The sequence below is a fragment of the Fragaria vesca genome, linkage group LG6 (assembly GCF_000184155.1).
Source record: "Fragaria vesca subsp. vesca linkage group LG6, FraVesHawaii_1.0, whole genome shotgun sequence".
Classification (NCBI taxonomy): Eukaryota; Viridiplantae; Streptophyta; class Magnoliopsida; order Rosales; family Rosaceae; genus Fragaria; species Fragaria vesca.
The window spans coordinates 4239859-4258370 of NC_020496.1; the positions used below are offsets into that span (position 1 = coordinate 4239859).

General features: G+C 38.1%; 4 protein-coding genes across 4 annotated transcripts; 2 read left to right on the plus strand and 2 right to left on the minus strand.

Moving 5' to 3' along the window:
* Nucleotides 1-4734: 4734 nt before the first annotated feature.
* On the minus strand, nt 4735-7736 carry LOC101295727 (3-dehydroquinate synthase-like). The gene is made up of 10 exons (XM_004302297.1): nt 7575-7736; nt 7273-7500; nt 6940-7106; nt 6732-6830; nt 6580-6648; nt 6360-6500; nt 6170-6259; nt 5883-6050; nt 5219-5297; nt 4735-5104 (listed from the first exon to the last, which is right to left on the minus strand). The coding sequence occupies exons 1-10, from the start codon at nt 7615-7617 to the stop codon at nt 4977-4979; spliced, it is 1212 nt and encodes a 403-aa protein (XP_004302345.1). The 5' UTR covers nt 7618-7736; the 3' UTR covers nt 4735-4976.
* Nucleotides 7737-7766: 30 nt separating this feature from the next.
* LOC101296017 (aldose 1-epimerase-like) lies at nt 7767-10623 on the minus strand. The gene is made up of 5 exons (XM_004302298.1): nt 10245-10623; nt 10095-10144; nt 9037-9160; nt 8821-8928; nt 7767-8731 (listed from the first exon to the last, which is right to left on the minus strand). The coding sequence occupies exons 1-5, from the start codon at nt 10429-10431 to the stop codon at nt 8103-8105; spliced, it is 1098 nt and encodes a 365-aa protein (XP_004302346.1). The 5' UTR covers nt 10432-10623; the 3' UTR covers nt 7767-8102.
* Nucleotides 10624-12559: 1936 nt separating this feature from the next.
* Nucleotides 12560-14530, plus strand: LOC101296302 (polyvinylalcohol dehydrogenase-like). Its single transcript, XM_004302299.1, has 4 exons — nt 12560-12660; nt 12758-13245; nt 13370-13976; nt 14060-14530. Exons 1-4 carry the CDS (start codon nt 12574-12576, stop codon nt 14516-14518), a joined length of 1641 nt encoding a protein of 546 aa, XP_004302347.1. The 5' UTR covers nt 12560-12573; the 3' UTR covers nt 14519-14530.
* Nucleotides 14531-15935: 1405 nt separating this feature from the next.
* Nucleotides 15936-18304, plus strand: LOC101301317 (polyvinylalcohol dehydrogenase-like). The gene is made up of 3 exons (XM_004304889.1): nt 15936-16576; nt 17162-17759; nt 17867-18304. The coding sequence occupies exons 1-3, from the start codon at nt 16002-16004 to the stop codon at nt 18302-18304; spliced, it is 1611 nt and encodes a 536-aa protein (XP_004304937.1). The 5' UTR covers nt 15936-16001.
* Nucleotides 18305-18512: the final 208 nt, after the last annotated feature.

The following is an 18512-nucleotide window of genomic DNA, read 5'->3' on the forward strand; positions in this document are numbered from 1 at the left end:
ATGCCAACTTAGCTGAATCACTTACAACATTAGCTCTTAAGAGACTGTTTCAAGAGATTAGGATGGAAAAATGCATTTCAACCACATGTAATAAAAATTGAAATTATACAACTTATTTTAGATTTACTTGTCCCTTAGATGAGCATGACAGCTAATCCTGAAACCGGGATGATAGTGTTTTCTGGTTATCAATGAAACAAAGGTGACCGAGGTTATTGCTATTTGGCTCTTCGCAGCTAAAAGAAAAATATTTTAAATGATGGTTGCGAAGAAAAAAATCTACAGATTTGTTTTATTAACCAGATGATTCATCAATCTTCAGTGTTGTTATTGAAACTCAATGCATCCAGAAAATGAAGAAAGAAAAGTTCTGGCCATCCCGTTCTGCCGGAAGAGGTGCTCAAAAGGAACGACATGCAGACTCTTAGACACAACCCACCAGTCCACCACCACGATGGCCTTTAATGTATGTGAACATACAGAGCATCCACAACACTGACTAGAGAGGTCCATTTAGCCAACACGAATGAATGTCCCTTCCCGTCTAAACATGAATGATCTCACAATGTCAGTTCAACGACAACAGACCATGTCAACTAGTCATTAGAGCCTCATAATCACTTAATTTGGTCGAACTCCTCTTGAGTCTCGAAGAAAGGTTTTCATAAGTTCCAGTGACCAGTACTAGTTTTGGATCAACAGCAGGAATCTCTCCTTCCAGCAATTAGAGTAACAAAGGAATTACAATTGTCCAAAACAACACAAATGAAAAGACCCAGCTCATTCTGATGTACAAGCAAAGCTTAAATGTGTAATGAAAAAACAGGGTTTAATGAACACAAAAAAAATGGGAGTAAACTGAACTCAAAATCATATCAGAGAAACCAAGAAAAATTTCAACTACAATTTATTCTAACGTACGGCACTTGTGTGAGACCCAGGTTCATAAGCATACGATCAATTTAAATCTGAAGCTACACCATGGGATTTTGTTCTAAATGCACCAAGTGAACAATCCCCCAATGCCTCTCTGTTGTGGTTTTGAACTTTGGAGTTGGATACTGCAAGTGTTGAAATTCGGGGTTATATACTGCAAGTGTCCAGTTCGACATAGAATGACATCACACAATTCAAATCCATGATGGATTCAGACACTATCAAGAGACAGGAAATCTCAATGAGCTTGCACTGACACATATTCTAAAGGATGCAAAAGTCTCATCTAAATGTTCTTAGCGGAAAGTTAGAAGTTGACATTGGACTCTAAATTTTGTGAAGAAAAAGGTGCTGCCATTTCTAAAACTCATATTTCTCTGCCAAAATTTTCTTTTGCTGCTATGATCCCGGCATGAAATCACCCCTGCAAAACAAAGATCCAAACGTAAATGTAGTATCCGAACAGCAGATATAGCAAGAACTATCTAACATGGAAAGTTTAAAACCATACCGGACTCAATTCCATAATTGTAACTTGGTCTCTTAACACAACGCCCTAGTATGATAAAACCAGCAGTCATTTGCAAGCTAACACCTTTAACTGACTCTCTAGAACTCAGCTCTCCTCGATCAACTGATCCTTCTTGAGTACTTCTGGGGTTGCTGCACTACCATCACTCATGATATGCAGAATGCTAATGGGTTTATGAAAAGAGTTTTTTCTCTTTCTCTTGCTCTAAGATTTACAATCACCAAGGGAAGACTTAGAGGCAAATGAGCAATGCAAGGTAAAACCTATACCCAGCTAAAACTATGTAGAAAACTACATCTTGAACAACCAAGGAGCAAGAAGAGACTTGCTCCATATATATAGGCAAAGTGCAAGCTAAAGGAGAGCATGCCCATTTACCAAAATGGGAGGCAACTTTTGGACTTTAGTCCTTGTCCAAACTCATAAAGTGAGAGGGCCAAGGGACAAACAAAAGGCTCCAAGAGAGTAAAGACAAACACAACTCTCTTATATGATAATGGTCCAATAAGAAAGAAACAAAAGGTTTTGTGAGTGAAGGAGACACAACAAAACCTATTCCTATATGAGGACACATAGGGCAGCTGATAGCTTGGGCAGTGCATCACATGGCTCAGCAGCTAACTTGGTTTGTGTATCACAAAACCCAGCTGGACTAAGAAAGGAGCTGCCCTAAAAGTGCTTTAGTCATGTGCTTATGGGTTGGAAGAACAACACAACCCTAGACTAACTTGGAGCTCAAGCACGATGAAAAATGTTTTGCTAAAAGAGATTTGAAATTCAAATACTTGAAAAGCTGAAGCAAAACCATTTAAATCTGCACGAAGTCAGACTCAGAGATTAGGATAGATACAACAGAGGTATCCACCAAATCTGGATGGCAAGCAGAGCTGCCATCCTGAATGAATGTGATGCACATGCATGAACTACCTGATGTACATGAGATAAAAACAAATAGCCAGCTAATATATTAGTTTGTGTATCACAAACCTAGCTGGAGCCTCTAAGCTCTAGTCATGTGGTCACGAGTTGGAAAGACTACACAACCCTAGACTGACTTGAAGCACCAAGGCAATGACAAATGTTTTGCTAAAGGGGATTTGAATTCAAACAGGGGAATTCAAACTAATGATACACAATTAACAAAAGCATTTAGACATGCATACATATAGACCCAATAGATTAGGACAGATACACCATGAGGTATCATCCGATCTAGGATGACAAGCAAAGTTGCCATTCTCAGTGAAAAACATGAGATGCATATGCATAAACTACCTGATGCACATGAGATCTTGGCAGGTCTTCATTCTTCACTTGTGATATCCTTACCATCAGGATATGTAGAATTCTCAATGAAAAGCATCAGATGCATATGCACTAGTTACCTAGGACACATGTGATCTTGTCAAGTCTTCATTCTTCACTTGTGATATCCTTACCATCAGGATATATAAAATAGCTTGTGTCTTGTGTTTTGATCATAAAAGGGATAGCCAACAATCCTTATACCAACAAATTTATATATATTTGTGTTTTAGGGTTTCAGTTTGGTTGGTAATGTTTAGGGTAAGAAATTTCTATCATGTATTTTGGCCGTGACTTGGATGTTTCCTTCTCTTCAAACAGGTGCCGATCCTAACCATAAATTGTCTGAAAGTGAAGCCGAATCCACATGGATTCTGTTAGATGGGTGGAGAGTTCGAGGAGAGTTGTTTATGTTGCCGCACGAGGAATTCGTAAAAAGGGTGTTTATATCTGATGAGGAATTTGAAAAGATATGCAAGGAAGCCGAGGCAGCTAGGAAACTGGAGATAGCTGAACGTATGCTTTTGATCCTTATTTTGCAGTCTGAATCTAAGCTTGAATCTCATGTGTTTGTCGTTGTTTGTTTTTTTGATCTGCTGTGACTTGTGGGTTTTTTTTTTTTTTAAATAAATAAATAAATTATACAATCAGGTTAAAATTCTTGTTACAAGTTTGTTTTCTTAGTTTTCCGCAAGTGCTATTATATAAATTTTTTGTATTAACTGTATTGGAAATATATGTTGTTTGTAGAAAAATGATTGATGACTTAAAAGCTTGAAATTGAATTTTTCAGTAAGAAAATGTAATAGGAGTCTTCTGTTTTTTTCATTAGGTTCACTTGAACTGGAACTCATTGCCAAAGTATTTGTTACAAGTTTGTTTTCTTAGTTTTCTGCAAATGATACTATATATAAGCTTTGTGTATCAACTGTATTGGAAATGTACGTGTTTGTAGAAAAATGATGACTTAAAAGCTTGAACTTCAATTTTTTGGTAAGAACATGTAACAGGGGCCTTGTGTTATATTAATTAGGTTCACTGGATGGAATTAGAACTCATTGCTAGAGTACTTGTAACTTTTATGACTCCATACAGTTCAAGTTTTGCTGCTTCTTGTCTAACAAATTTTTAATTGACATTGGCACCACAAAAACAAACAGGTAAGCCTGATAAAAAGCCTAAATCTTGTGAAGTTTGTATGAAGGTCGGGTACCACATGTCATTTCGGTGTCCTTACTTGGAAGATATTTCAAACCCCGACACCGCAGTTGTTGGCGAGGGCTATGAAATAATTTGCCATTGCTGCCTTGAGTCGGATCATGGCCACCCCAAGGGAAGCTGGGCAGGATTTGCATGGAAAAAGAGTTGTGATTGGTTTGAAAAGCTGATGTCCAGTGATCAAGAAGACTCAGATTCAGAATCAGATGAAGACTAGTCTGAATAAGATGATGAGCCTTAACTTTGTGAAGGTTGTGGACCACTTGTCATTTGAATGTCCCTACTTGTATGGCAAGTCTGATCCCTGAAGACATATTATGATGTAGCGATTAACTACTTGATTCAGTGCAATATTTAGATGGGCAGAGAACTGTTATGTGAATAAGAACCTCTAGAAGTGTCGTGTTGTTTAGAACTTATCATTAGCGTACTGTTGTTTGCTTCCCTTTTAGACTGTGTGAAGATAATTTATTGGTATCTTTGGTTTTGTCTCACTTTCACGTTTTTCGCTTTGATCTCTTTAACATTCGCTCATACCACTGCTTTGAGATTTGGTTTTATCTTCTTATTCTTCTTTTATTGAATTGTCTCTGTTTTCTGTTTGGACTTTGTGGTTTACAAGATCCTGAGTTTATGATATCTGAGTGTACGAGTATTTCGGTTGCCAAATCTCAGCTGGTTTTCTGAATTCCGACACGCTGTTCGGAAAGGTACCCCACCTGAGTTTGTTTTAGCCTCTGATTGTAATCAATGCAGAAACAAATTAATAAAGATCATTTAGTACTTACTCAAAATACATTCATCAGGCAACCAAGAAACAAACTATATACTTTCCTCTTTAGACAACTCTAATAGATGCGAACAACTAGATAGTTGGGTTCAGGATGGAATTACACGAGTTCAAATGTTTTGTGGTTTGATAAGGCCAGACACATTTGCATCTCAACTCTATCAATTCTCCATATGAGTTCAAGATCTTCCTTTCTTATTTCTCCACAATGAATTCTTGAATTTCAATTCCCGTATGCCGGGCTCCTCCCTGTAATCTGAGCATAATTTCATCTCCGACTTTAAGTGAAGTCACAGGGATTGCAGTTTTTCGCCCTCCACTTTCTGCACAAAATATAAATTTTTGAAGCTCCATGACTGTGAGACAAAGTGGGAAGGCAAAAGGTAAATATTTCCAACAGAAATTCAGAAAACCAGTTTCAGACTGGGAGAGTAGACCTTTCTTGGGACAAACTAAGGCAACTGTTTCTGCATTTTGTACAAGGATACTGTAGATTGTTTGATCATCCGAACACATCTGAAGCACAAATACGATGCCAATATCAATAAAAAAAAGTTAAAGAAAGGGCAAATGTCAGCAGTTCTAACAAATTTGACACATTAAGAAAATGGAAGGTAAGAACAAGGGACATTATATTATCAACCATTCTTCACTTAAGTGCACTACTTCCAAATTAAGCAGCAAAAACATAAACCAATGTTTCAGCAACCAACCAAGTAAAAGTCATCATTGTGGTTCGAATGATACTTCAGTAAATCCAATCCATAGCTTATCTTTATCAGTCTGAACTGTGCATAAGCTGAGAATCAAATTTCATTTCTTTTCAAATCTGTCTTTAAAACTGTGTATCATTTAGTTTATTCGGAGATTCTTGAGAGTTCAGATAGTTTCTACCAGCTAGGCATCTAGATAGTACCTTATATCACCAAAGTTGTCAAAGTTCTCCATTTTATGACATATATTGTTTTGCAATCTAGCTAACTTGTTAACGTTGTTAATAGAATTTCACCTACTTGCTACTGCATAGAAAATTAAAACCGATGAAAATTTAATTATAACATAGCCTTTTAATCATATCTTGTCATTGTATTGAATGCATACCTTTGCCTCCACAAGGATTAGTGGTCTAGTCTCTATCTTTGCACGTCCAACAATTGCTGTCCTTTGATGACCTTCCTGGTCAACCAGAATCACCTCTTTGCCTGCTTTCAACTCTGACAGGTAGCTTGTTTTTCCTCCAGGAACAGCAACATAGGCATGTACAGGTCCCTGCTCATTTTAAAGAAAGAATTCAAATAAGCAATCATTAGAGAAAAGTTATATTAATACAGAAAGGCCTGAAATCCACTGCTTCTAAGCATTTGCAATCAACTTTTAGGCAAACTCACCGCATTGACTCGGAATGGTCTGCTGGCGATGTAATTTGACTCCAAGCATTCTGAATGAACCAGGAATAGTCCTCTGGCAAAGGATCCAACCTTGAAAGATACTCAGGCTATAAGAATGGTGACATGCATATTACTTGCGCAATATCAAACAAGGGAGCAATGTACAATCAGAAAAGATAATGATACATACAAGCAGTCCTTCACCAGGTCTCATGAGACTACAGAGATCAACACAAACCCGATCGCCCATTCCAGCTACTTGGACTCCAGTTACAATGGCTTTGGTCAAACTCAATATGTTGCCCACTTCGTCTCTTCTGTCAAAATAGTCCTGATAATATTAACCAATGTAAGAAAAACAAAAACCCTGTTTACACCAACCAAGAATCCCTTAGCCAACAACTAATCACCTTTAGGTCAAGAACTGCTTGAACATCCTCAACTTTCAAAACAACTCCACCAAGACCATGCTCGAGCGCCTACAAGCATATTGAACTTAAATCAGTACTTCAAAAGTGAAACACCTCTTCACTTGTTCGATCTTAGCACATTGCATTTCTACCTCAAAAAAGACTTGTGCTTCCACAGGGGTTTTCGACACAGCAAACACCGTCTTCTGACTCCCTTGAAATGCTGCAACTATGTTCTCAGCAGGTATCACCTAACAAACAGCACCTCACAAGCTCAAACTTCACTCCGAAAACAGAACCAAACATGCCTAACGCACCGAAAAGTAGCAACATTATCCAACCAGTCATCTAAAACCTCACCTGCCAATCTAGTAAATCAACAACAACATTCTCCCCTACCCCATTTTCAGGTTGAAGCTGTTCCAACTCTTCAGGACTAGAAACCTCAAAAACTGTGGCAACTCTGGTGTTTTCGCTATCGAAAATCCCTCCCTCTTTCATCAAAAGAGGATCTATCAACGCAATGGCTGCTCAAATCCACAATCCAAACCCATAAATGAAACTCATATTCCATCACAACAACAAAAAAAAACCCAAATGCAATTCCACATAAAGCTTTGATCTTTATCAAAATCTCACACTTAAAGCAAAAGCCCAGATCAATATAGACTCTAAAAGCTTGAATTGACTTACAAGACCAGTCATCCGCAAGTTTCTGACTTTGAAACACGAATGTGTTCCAGCCTCTCTCCACGGCGGCCGTCATGACTTGCTTGCTCTCCGTCCAAACCCACACCGTCTTCTTCGAGCTCCGAAACGACATCGTAGAAGAAGAAGCGACTGATGAGTTCTGGGTGGCCTTAGCTTCCATTGAGTGTCTATTATGTGAAGAAATCAATCTGCAAATGTTACTCCATTTATCTGCAAAGAGGGAAGGTTAAAATAAAATATTTACTGTTTGGTTTTGGAGGGAAGTTAAGGGCGCGGTAAATAACCCGTTGGGGGAGTGAAGCAGCAGATTCCGACCAAAGAAGCCATCTCTGTTCTTCTCCGATGGGGATATTATCAGCTGTGTCTTTGTTTCAAGAAGAGACTACAAACGACGTGTCGGTGTTCATTATGGGTTGGTTTGAGTCTTTCCTAAATGCCTTGATAGGAAACAAAAACATAATTTCGCACAAACGAAGTGAAAAAATTATACTGAGATACTTGAATTGATGTAGCTGTTCAAGTAATAAGCTAACAATGAGGCTTGAGTTGAGTGCTTGTGATCCTGATCCGTCACTTATCACCGCCTTGTATCAATCAATAACAAAAAAAAGGAAAGTACTCGATCATATGTGTAACAAATAGAACAACTCTGAACCTTGTATTTATTTGATTGCTGGAGCCTAGTTTTACTTTAGTGGAACAACAAAAAGCAAATCTAAAGCATATTTCCTCATCTACTGCAAATGAAACAGTTAATGCAGGCTCCTCTTATTGTCAAGAAACTCATGAAGCAGAGGGATATGGTTATATGGTTAAGATGTAGTCGAAAACTTGAACAGCATATAATGCTTGTAGGACTTTGTTGGAGTCACAATTGTTGAAGGGAAATTAGGGTGGTTCACAGCATCCGGAAATCCCTGAGTTTCCAAGCATAATGCTGCACGTGGTTGGTATACACACCCGCCTTTCCCCTTCACATCCTGGAGATAGTTGCTTGTATAGAACTGCATACCGGGAGCATTTGTTGAGAGCTCCAACATCCTTCCTGACTTGCTATCATGCACCACAGCAGCGCGCTTCAACTTGTTGCCAGCTGGGCCATCAAGCACATAGTTGACGTCATAACCTTTGGTTGCCTTAAGCTTGTCAATCCTGCTTCCAACAACTTGAGGCTTGAGGAAATCATAAGGTGTGCCTTTCACGGATGCAAATTTTCCGGTGGGGATGAGACCTTTATCTACCAGAGTGATTTTGGATCCAAAGATCTGGACGTGTTGGGAGAGAATGTTACCACTGTTGTGGCCGCCAAGGTTCCAGTAAGTGTGCTGAGCTAGATTCACCGGAGTTGGCTTGTTTAGCGCCTTAGCTTTCATTTTGATGCTCAATTGTTTGTCTCCAAGGAGTGTGTAGGTGACGGTGACAATAACATCTCCAGGAAACCCTGTACATCAAAATGTGACTGTTTATATTTGAATTTCATGTGTGCTTACATAAAAGTATAAATGTGATACAAATTAAGCCAGCAGTTACCTTGTTCCCCATCAGCGCTATGATAAGTGAAGGCAATGGAAGGAGTATGACCTCCATTCTTATACTTCTTCACTTTCCAAACAACATCACTGAATCCTCTAAGCCCACCTGAAAATTTCAGTTAACCAATTCAACAAGGTAAATTGAAGGTCTTATAATACTCAATTTTTTCAAGTAACGGAAATGTTCCAGAGTTAAGACAAGTCTAATGCATACCATGAAGTATGTTTTTCCCTTCATTAGCAACTAGCTTGTAATGAGTTCCATTCAAAGTAAATTGAGCGCCACCGATTCTGTTAGCAACGCGTCCAACAATAGCACCAATGTATGAAGTATCATTCTGCAGAATTGCCATAGCAAAATATATCATCTCTTTTCTGTATTTGCAAAGAAATTGTAAGGAAGTCTTTTGTTTAGTATCAACTTGTGCAAGGCTTAGTCAACTTAGTTTACTTTTTCAAATCTTTAAGAACAAAGTCTTTTACTTTAGATCAAGTAGAGAAGAAAGATTTCCATAGATGCCGGCCCTATGTTTGATCTGCAGCTTCTTTCCCAACACTTAATTAACAAATGGCCTACTACTACAGTACTAATTTTATTGGAATCTAATTTGGTGCAACGTGACAATTACATATATATCATATTCATTACTGTTTTAATCACAACTTCCGATCCAGATTAGCAAAGATAATCATAAAGACAACATAAACAGCTCGCAGACCCCAACATATTTAATAATATATTAAAATTATGTGGAACAAGAACCAACTTTAAACTAAGCACCCAATTAGAATTTTTACCCTTAACAAAGACACAAAGAACAGTGGATGTAGATTCCTCATAACTAAAGCTAGAAGCTTTTTTTTTTTTGGTAGATAAAATTGGAGACTTTGGAACATATGCAAATGAATAAAAGCAAATGCAGGAACCAAAAATAAAAGAAAACAGTTGGAAGAAAAAGAGATAAAACTCATATGTTCAGCAGTGCCATCACAAATTTCCAGAATAGCAGTGTTAAAGTGAAAATGCAGAACTTATATTCTATATATAGCTCCCAGTGCTCCAACTAATTAATCAGATTTTTGGAAGGTTAATGTGAACAAAGAACAAATTTGAATTACAATTGGCCAATCCATCTGGATGTATCCGTCATAACTAAAGTTAGAAGCTTCTTTATTGAGGCTTTAGAACACAATGTAAATATGCAATGAACTACAGGAATGCTAAAACAAAGAAAGGAGAAAAGTAAAAAGAGAAAGAGAGCAAAAACTCACCTTGTATTCATTCACTGAATCATAGCCTAGAACAACATCAGCCAGCTTTCCTGAATTCACCAAAAAGAATTCATAATCAGTTCAAATAAAAAGAAAAGAACTGTGAAGCAAAACCACAACTAATAGCTAAACAAATGTTAAAAAACAAACCATTTTTGTCAGGCAGGATTAGGGAGATGATAGTTGCACCCCAATTGGTGAATTTGACAGACAAATCACCCTTCTTGAGCTCATAAACACCAATCTTCTCCTTTGGTTCATAACCAGAACCATTAGCAAACCCAGAAGCTACTAGGATGGTGATGACCAAACAAAGCAGCACAGAAATGTTGCCCATTTTCTTAATCAACAACAAAAGAAAGAGGCCAAAATACACCAGAAACACTAAAGGGTACTTATAAAAGAGAGGCAGCTGAGGGCTCCAGAGACAGAGACAAGTCAGAGGCTCAGAGCAGGCACATTTTGTTCATTGTGGCTAAGCTCTTATGGTGCTTGCCGCTTGTGTATTGTTTGACTTGGTATATGGCATACAATGTGCTAAGATTCTTCTTACTTCATAGTTCAAAGTGTGGCCCCGGCAATGCCCCCACCTAAGAGATGATGATACTTCATAGTATACGGCTCGTTTTTTATTTATTTTTTTTCAAATACAACTCATTTTTCCAAGCATGATGTGAGAGATAAGATTGAATAAGATGACCTTTGTCTTGACTCTATGATCATTCAAAAATATTTGGCATCTTATTTGAGAGAGGTGGATCACAGCTGATGATACATCCCGTATGCTTTAGCTCATATAGTCTCATACAGATAAAGCTGCGACAAAATGTGAAGCATGTCATATTCATCTATGAAAGATTGAAAGGTAGCTAGGATTCTCCTTTCTAGCATGCCATATTGACAAAGCTAGACTATGATCTTAGATTCTTAGAGGTTTCCCAGTGTTAGACTAGGTTTTCCAATGCCTTGACAATGTTTTGGATGAACAAGAAAAGTAACATTTGCAATCAGAGGAGAGAACTTACACTATGTTACACATAAATGAAAGAGCAGTAAACCCAACAGAATATTTTTGAGGTAATGCAGGAAAGCTTTTACAAGTCAAACACGCCAATTCCAAATTTCCAATCTTGGCTAGCTATTTGATATAGACCCAACCCCAATTTGTGAAACGACCCATACACAAACAAAAGGAGAGAGTTCAACTATAGCAATAAAAGACGATACTTCATATACTTTTGTCCATCTTTCAAATAATGTACACGAGTTCTGACATTCACATAATCCAACTATCTAATCTTTGCATTTTATTGATTAAAGAAAAAACTTGCATATTTCGGATGAACTTTCACCCAGCCTCCGATTCCTCTTCAGCTTGTTATCCTTTGCATGAAATTGAAAGAAAAACATAACATACAGCTAGGAAACCCATGTTTTTGTTGATCAGTTTTCTGCCTTTATAGTTGTAGTTTCAGCTTTGATGAATATGTAGCATGTGTTCCTCTTGCAGCTTCTTCAACCGCAAACGTTCAACCAAGTCGATCAATATCAAATCATGTTTATAATTAGGGAAATACCTTTTCAAAAATTTAGGGAAATGCCGTCCCTACATGAAATTTCTCCATTGAAACCTGCTATATAATTTTCTTTTCTAGATTAATTAATCAATTTGTTACTTAAATTCCTCAGTTCCTGCTAGTAAATTATACGGCTAAATCCAGATTGAAAACGATTTATTTGTTCCTCCAGATACGCTTTATACGCAGACTGACTAATCGATTAATCAAACCTAAGTTTTGCAATCACGCATGACGATAAATGCGTGCATATATAGACTAATTCGTTCTGCACTGTTATCTTCCAAAGCCGGTAACAATATATATAGTGTCTATATATGATCATACATAAACCACAAGCAACATCGATCCTCATCTATATCGATCTCTGTCCACACCACTTCGAATATTATTGAAGATGGAAGCAAATTGAGTGAAAAAAACACAGCTCAACAATGTCCTACGTACTGTTAATCAAAGCTGAACTTCATTTTGCCATTTTGGTACGTATATCTGCTTCATTTGTTTCGCACATACTCGCCAATTTGTCAAAATCCTGTTTTTAAAATCACAATAATAGAACACCTAGCCTAATGGATCACACTCGAACGCCTATTTGACTTAGTTTCCTTGAGTCGAGCAACATAAAAAAGAACCAAATGGGCATTTTCCCTAAAAAATAACCAAAGATTGTTCTCTCAAATATAGTACGTGTCTATATATGATCATACATAAACCACAAGCAGCATCCTCATCTTATTATCTGGATATATAATCAACCAAATGTGACCGATTTCTATAAACAACAACTTTATATATATAAACAAGCAAGATTATTCAACTTAGAGATCCCATTCAACCCTAATCCCTGTATATATTGCTGACTCTTTGAGATGAGTACTTACGCATTTGCTGTTAGATCCATGGCAGCTAGGCATTACAACAATCTCTTTGCCCTTTCTCTATTCACCGTTTGTCTATTTGCTTCCGCAGCCAATGCAGATTATGATGCAAGTATCTCTTTCTTTTCTCATAAAGAACTCAATTAGGGTTTGTACGTATGCTGTAATTAATTAACTTGTTTCATATAATCATATTATGTTTTAGCAGCATGGACATAATCACAAGGTAACACAGAACTGGTTGAACCACGGTGGTGATTTGCGTAACAGAAGATACGCCAAATACGAAACCAAGATCAGCCCTGAAACAGTTTCCAAACTACGCTTCAAGTGGGAGTTCAAAGCAGGCCAGGACATAACTGTAACTCCATCGATTTACGACGGTACGCTTTATTTTCCGAGCTGGAATGGACATCTCTACGCCCTCAAAGCTTCCGATGGGTCTGTAGTTTGGGAAAAGAATATGGGAATATTAACCGGGCTTAATTGGACTGGATTTATTACCCCTAATTGGATCGTGTCAAGATCAACTCCAACCATTGCCGGCGATAATGATGAGCTTTTGATTGTTGGAATATATGGCCCTGCCGTTCTTATTGCCCTGGAACGATCAACTGGGAAGCTCGTGTGGTCGGTCAGGCTAGATAGCCACGCCGCAGGTGCTATAACCATGTCCCCAACTTACTACAAAGGGTAAGGTGACTCTTCATCAATCACAAATTATAGTTGACCTTTCCTAATTATTGTTAATTAATTAGCTTGCTTCACATAATAATGTCGTTCTAATATCAATAAGGTCAATGGTGTTGCTTTACAGGAGCATATACATTGGAACGACGTCGGTAGAAGAAGGGGTTAGCCCCGATGAATGTTGTACTTTCCGTGGAAGCTTTTCCAAATTAGACGTCAAAACCGGTGCCGTTTTATGGCAAACTTACATGCTGCCGGATAATCACGGAAAGTTGGGACAGTATTCCGGCGCGGCGATATGGGGAAGTAGTCCATCCATCGACGTCCATAGAAGGCATGTATATATCGCTACCGGGAACACGTACTCGGTCCCCGAATATATAAGCCAATGCCAAGAGAACCAGTTAAATACTACTAATTCAAGCGTACCTACTCATTCAGATGCGTGTGTTGAGCCTGTTAATCATGGCAACTCCATCCTAGCTCTTGATATGGATACTGGCGAAATCCAATGGTACCGTCAGCTGGGTGGCTACGATGTATGGTTTCTAGAGTGCTTCCTTAATACTTCGGTGTGCCCTATTGGACCGAACGTCGATGCCGATTTTGGGGAAGCACCGATGATGCTTAGACCATATATCAATGAAACCAAGCGAGATATAGTTGTTGCTGTCCAGAAAAGTGGGTTTGCTTGGGCTCTTGATCGGAATAATGGTAGCCTTGTTTGGTCAACTGTAAGTTTAAGTGCTCTTGCCTTCTACCATATAAATGTCTAAACCCTAAACCCTAAATGAACCATCAGAATTGCTATTTGTAGGAAGTTGGTCCTGGTGGGATTCTAGGAGGAGGATCATGGGGAGCAGCTACAGACAAGAAAAGGGTGTACACCAACATAATCAACAACGGAGGCAAAAACTTCACTCTAAAACCATCTAACAACGTCACAACTTCCGGTGGATGGGCTGCAATGGATCCCCGGAGTGGAGAGGTCCTGTGGTCGACGGCTAATCCCAGCAATGCATTTTCTGCCGGACCGGTCAGCGTCGCCAATGGAGTCTTATTTGGCGGATCCACAGATGCAAATGGAACTGTATACGCAATGAACACCCGAACTGGTGAAATCCTGTGGTCGTATGAAACCGGAGCAACCGTGTACGGTGGCATGTCGATAAGCAATGGGTGCATATACGTTGGCAGTGGATATAAAGTTGGTTTTGGAGCTACAATGCCAATGTTTACGGCCGGGACCTCCCTATTTGCCTTCTGTGTCACATGAATTACCTCGATGTAAATAATGTTATCAATATAAACATAATAAGGTAAATATGTTCGCGCTTAATTAAGGTGAGGTGCGTGCAAAATCATATTTACTTTTAACCCATATAGAGGGAAATGTCATCTAGCTAGCCAGCTTCAGTGTATAATCGTATGAACATGCAATATCAGACGAGACATAAGTTTTCTCGCTTATTGAAGACGATAAATTAGGCTGGATTGACTAAAAGCAATTGATTAAGTCTCTTTCATTTGGGATTTTAGAAATGAACCTTGATGTGACATTCATGCCTACCCTATATTGGCTATATAACATAATTTGATTTCAAGAGTACTATCTTCAATGTCTGTATATATTATATATATAACACCAAACATATAACACCAAACTTATTTATTATTGTTCATCATGATCTTAACATGTACCTGATTTGAGGACTAGCTAGCTCGTTTATTATTTAGAGCAAATTTAACAGACTCTATTTTAGCTTTTAGCTATTTTAGAAGGCGTGTTTAGTTTTTTTTATATTTTCGGAGCTCCAGCAGACTAGCCAAAGTTTAACTATTATGACTTTTAGCTATTTTGCTAGCTAAATATAAAGAGAGAGATGACTCAGATGGGGCTAGCTATAATTTAATACATTCCTTTAAGATATTTTACGTGATATATAAATATATTTAAACTATTTAATGTTTATTTGAAGAATAATGTTGATGTAATGCTAGATAAAATAGAGAACATTGATGCAGCCGTGTTTTTAAAGTGGTTAGCCAAAATGACATTTTAGCTGATTTGATTAAAATTTAACTTTAAAATGGCTAGCATTGCTAAAGATGCTCTTACCAAACGAATAAAGAACTCTAGCTAGTTTTCAGCTCAAAAGATTTAAAGGAGCCACTGCTTCCTTATTTTATCCATTTCTTCCAACAAAAATAGAAATAGAAATCTTACTAATTAAGGAACGAAGTCAATGAACAAAACTAGCTTTAAATAAGAAAAGCCAATTATGTTATACCCAAATGAAAAAGAAATCAAATTGATAATTTCCATACAATTAATACCGTATCCATTGGTCCTTAATTTTTATATATATATAGAGAAATTATCAAAAATGACCATATTTTAGTGCTCAAGATGATTTTTGACCATGTTTTCTTAAACCGTTGAAAAATGACCACATGATGAAAGGAAATGTCACACTTACCCTTGATGTAAATCTCTTAAATCAGTTTTTCGTCAGGAAGAAAAACTGATAAGAGATTTTATATCAAGGGCAAGTCTGACATTTCCCTTCATCATGTGGTCATTTTTCAACGGTTTAAGAAAACATGGTCAAAAATCATCTTGAGCACTAAAATATGGTCATTTTTGATAATTTCTATATATATATATATATAGCTAGTTGCATAATGCCTATAAATATACAAATTGATAAATATACCTCTCTCTATACATATGTAGTATAGCCTACATTGCAATTTACATGGCAGCTTTAAGATTCTACCACTATCTTTTAGTCCCTTCTCTATTTTCCTTGTGTCTACTACTTACTCTCAACCCCACTGCCGCAGATACAAATGGTTATATCACAACACAGAACTGGGAAAACCACGGTGGAGATATGTTCAACAGAAGATACGCCTTCAAGGAGACCAAGATCAGCCCCGAAACGGTTTCTAAACTCCGCCTGAAGTGGAAGTTTTACGCAGGGGATCATATAACTGCAACGCCGGCAATTTATGACAACAGCCTCTACTTTCCGAGCTGGAATGGCTACATCTACGCCGTTAGGGCTTCCGATGGGTCACTCATTTGGAAGAAGAACTTGCTAGCGTTGACCGGCCTTAACACGACTGGCTTTGTCCAAGCCGTCAACACCACAATATCAAGATCAACTCCGACGATTGCTGGTGATCGTGGTGACCTCCTAATCTTTGGACTCTATGCACCTGCGGTTGTTGTTGCCGTTGAACGCTCAACTGGGAGGCTCATTTGGTCAACATTTCTTGATAGACATCCTGCAAGTCTTATTACCATGTCCGGAACTTACTACAAAGGGTTGGTATAATTTTCAAATTTTACTTGCTCAAAACAAATGGCATGTCCAAACTCTTCAACACTTTTTGCATTGTTCTGTATGCTGAAGTACTTATCTTCAAAATCACATTTTAGAGATCATTTCTATAAAACAATGGATTCTTGAAGTGTTTAGTCCAATTATAACGAAATAGATAATGGTTGGTCATAAAAAATTAATCTAACTATTATCAAGATCATTTATTTCTTTGCTGCAGTAAAACTACATACCAATAAGCTATATCGTATTTCAGTGACTATCAAAAATTGATTTTAAAACAGGGAATCGAATAATTTGATCATGACATAACGTTGCGGAGTCAAAAAACTACCAAACAATAATTGGTAGGGATATCAAAATTGATTTCGATCCAAATATTGTATTGAAATGTTGCTGACGAAGGATCGGATCAAACATCTACAGTTTTTCAAATTATATCATTCCATACTATTACTTAAATATGGTTGGAATGCGACGTTTTCTGAGTACAATCACAAGAAAGAAAATGATAGAAATATTGTGATAACTGATCTGTTACGTTCATATATGCACTCAAATTTACGCAGGAGTATTTATATTGGAACGTCATCGCTAGAGGAAACTGTCAGCGTTGAGAAATGTTGTACCTTCCGGGGCAGCATTGCCAAATTAGACGTTAAAACCGGCTTCATCTTATGGCAGACCTTCATGTTGCCGGACAATCATGGAAACTTGGGACAGTATTCCGGAGCAGCAATATGGGGAAGTAGTCCATCAATTGATGTCCTCAGAAAACATGTCTATATTGCTACCGGAAATACGTATTCGGTCCCGGAAAATGTGAGTCAATGTCAAGAAAATCAGAACAATTCAACCGTCCCTACTCGTTCCTATGCCTGCGTCGAGCCTCAAAACCATGGCAATTCAATCCTGGCACTTGATTTGGACTCTGGTAATATCAAATGGTACCGGCAGTTGGGTGGCTATGATGTATGGTTTAAGCAGTGTCAGCTTAATGCTTCGACTTGCCCTCCTGGACCTAATGTGGATGCTGATTTTGGGGAAGCACCTATGATGCTTAGTGCACAAGTCAATGGGAGCTGGCTAGATATAGTTGTTGCCGTTCAGAAAAGTGGGTTTGCATGGGCTCTAAATCGGAATAATGGCCGTCTTGTGTGGTCTACGGTATGTGACCTTAATTTACTAAAGTACTAACTAAAAATTAATTAATTATAGGGGATACGTAACATGTTATGTTATTAAATTATTAATTAACGACACAATCGATATAGGAAGCTGGGCCTGGTGGCACTGCTGGAGGAGGAACATGGGGAGCAGCTACTGATGAGAGAAGGGTGTACACGAACATTGCTAATTCTGGTGCCAATAACTTCACTCTCAAGCCATCTAGCAAGATAACAACTTCCGGTGGATGGGTGGCAATGGACCCTTGCAGTGGCAAAATCCTATGGTCAACGGCAAATCCCAGAAATGCAACTGCGTCTGGACCAGTTAGTGTGGCTAATGGTGTCCTGTTTGGCGGATCCACAAACCCGCAAGGAAATATATACGCAATGGACGCCAAAACTGGCAAAATCTTGTGGTCCTATGTCACCGGAGCAACCGTGTTTGGTGGCATGTCTATAAGCAATGGCTGCGTTTACATGGGCAATGGATATAAATTCCCCTATACTGCTGGAACCTCGCTGTTCGCCTTCTGTGTCTCATAAGCAACTCTAAAGCATCTGCAGATTACAACATAGACGTAAAACCAACTGAATAAACTTCGATTACTATATATGTAAAATGAAGTATTTTAGCATTCACCAACTCGAATGGCTACTTGTTGATGTAATGCAGCTCTACATGTATGACGTATCTTATGTCTAGAAGAAGTATAATTACTAATATAATATAATCTCGTGACTGATAATTGTA

What these genes read in the sequence shown, in the direction of transcription:
- LOC101295727 (XM_004302297.1), bottom strand. Translation starts at nt 7,617, where the DNA reads ATGGCTTCTTTGGTCGGAATCTGCTGCTTCACTCCCCCAACGG. An exon ending in ACTTGCGGATGACTGGTCTT is followed by an intron (nt 7,107 to 7,272) that starts GTAAGTCAATTC and finishes GGATTTGAGCAG; the next exon opens with CCATTGCGTTGATAGATCCT. An exon ending in TAATCCTTGTGGAGGCAAAG is followed by an intron (nt 5,298 to 5,882) that starts GTATGCATTCAA and finishes TTTGTGCTTCAG; the next exon opens with ATGTGTTCGGATGATCAAAC.
- LOC101296017 (XM_004302298.1), bottom strand. Translation starts at nt 10,431, where the DNA reads ATGGGCAACATTTCTGTGCTGCTTTGTTTGGTCATCACCATCCTAGTA. An exon ending in ATTCAGTGAATGAATACAAG is followed by an intron (nt 9,161 to 10,094) that starts GTGAGTTTTTGC and finishes GCAATTCTGCAG; the next exon opens with AATGATACTTCATACATTGG. An exon ending in TAGCGCTGATGGGGAACAAG is followed by an intron (nt 8,732 to 8,820) that starts GTAACTGCTGGC and finishes TTTGATGTACAG; the next exon opens with GGTTTCCTGGAGATGTTATT.
- LOC101296302 (XM_004302299.1), top strand. Translation starts at nt 12,574, where the DNA reads ATGGCAGCTAGGCATTACAACAATCTCTTTGCCCTTTCTCTATTCACC. An exon ending in TCCCCAACTTACTACAAAGG is followed by an intron (nt 13,246 to 13,369) that starts GTAAGGTGACTC and finishes GTTGCTTTACAG; the next exon opens with GAGCATATACATTGGAACGA. An exon ending in GTAGCCTTGTTTGGTCAACT is followed by an intron (nt 13,977 to 14,059) that starts GTAAGTTTAAGT and finishes TGCTATTTGTAG; the next exon opens with GAAGTTGGTCCTGGTGGGAT.
- LOC101301317 (XM_004304889.1), top strand. Translation starts at nt 16,002, where the DNA reads ATGGCAGCTTTAAGATTCTACCACTATCTTTTAGTCCCTTCTCTATTT. An exon ending in TCCGGAACTTACTACAAAGG is followed by an intron (nt 16,577 to 17,161) that starts GTTGGTATAATT and finishes AAATTTACGCAG; the next exon opens with GAGTATTTATATTGGAACGT. An exon ending in GCCGTCTTGTGTGGTCTACG is followed by an intron (nt 17,760 to 17,866) that starts GTATGTGACCTT and finishes CAATCGATATAG; the next exon opens with GAAGCTGGGCCTGGTGGCAC.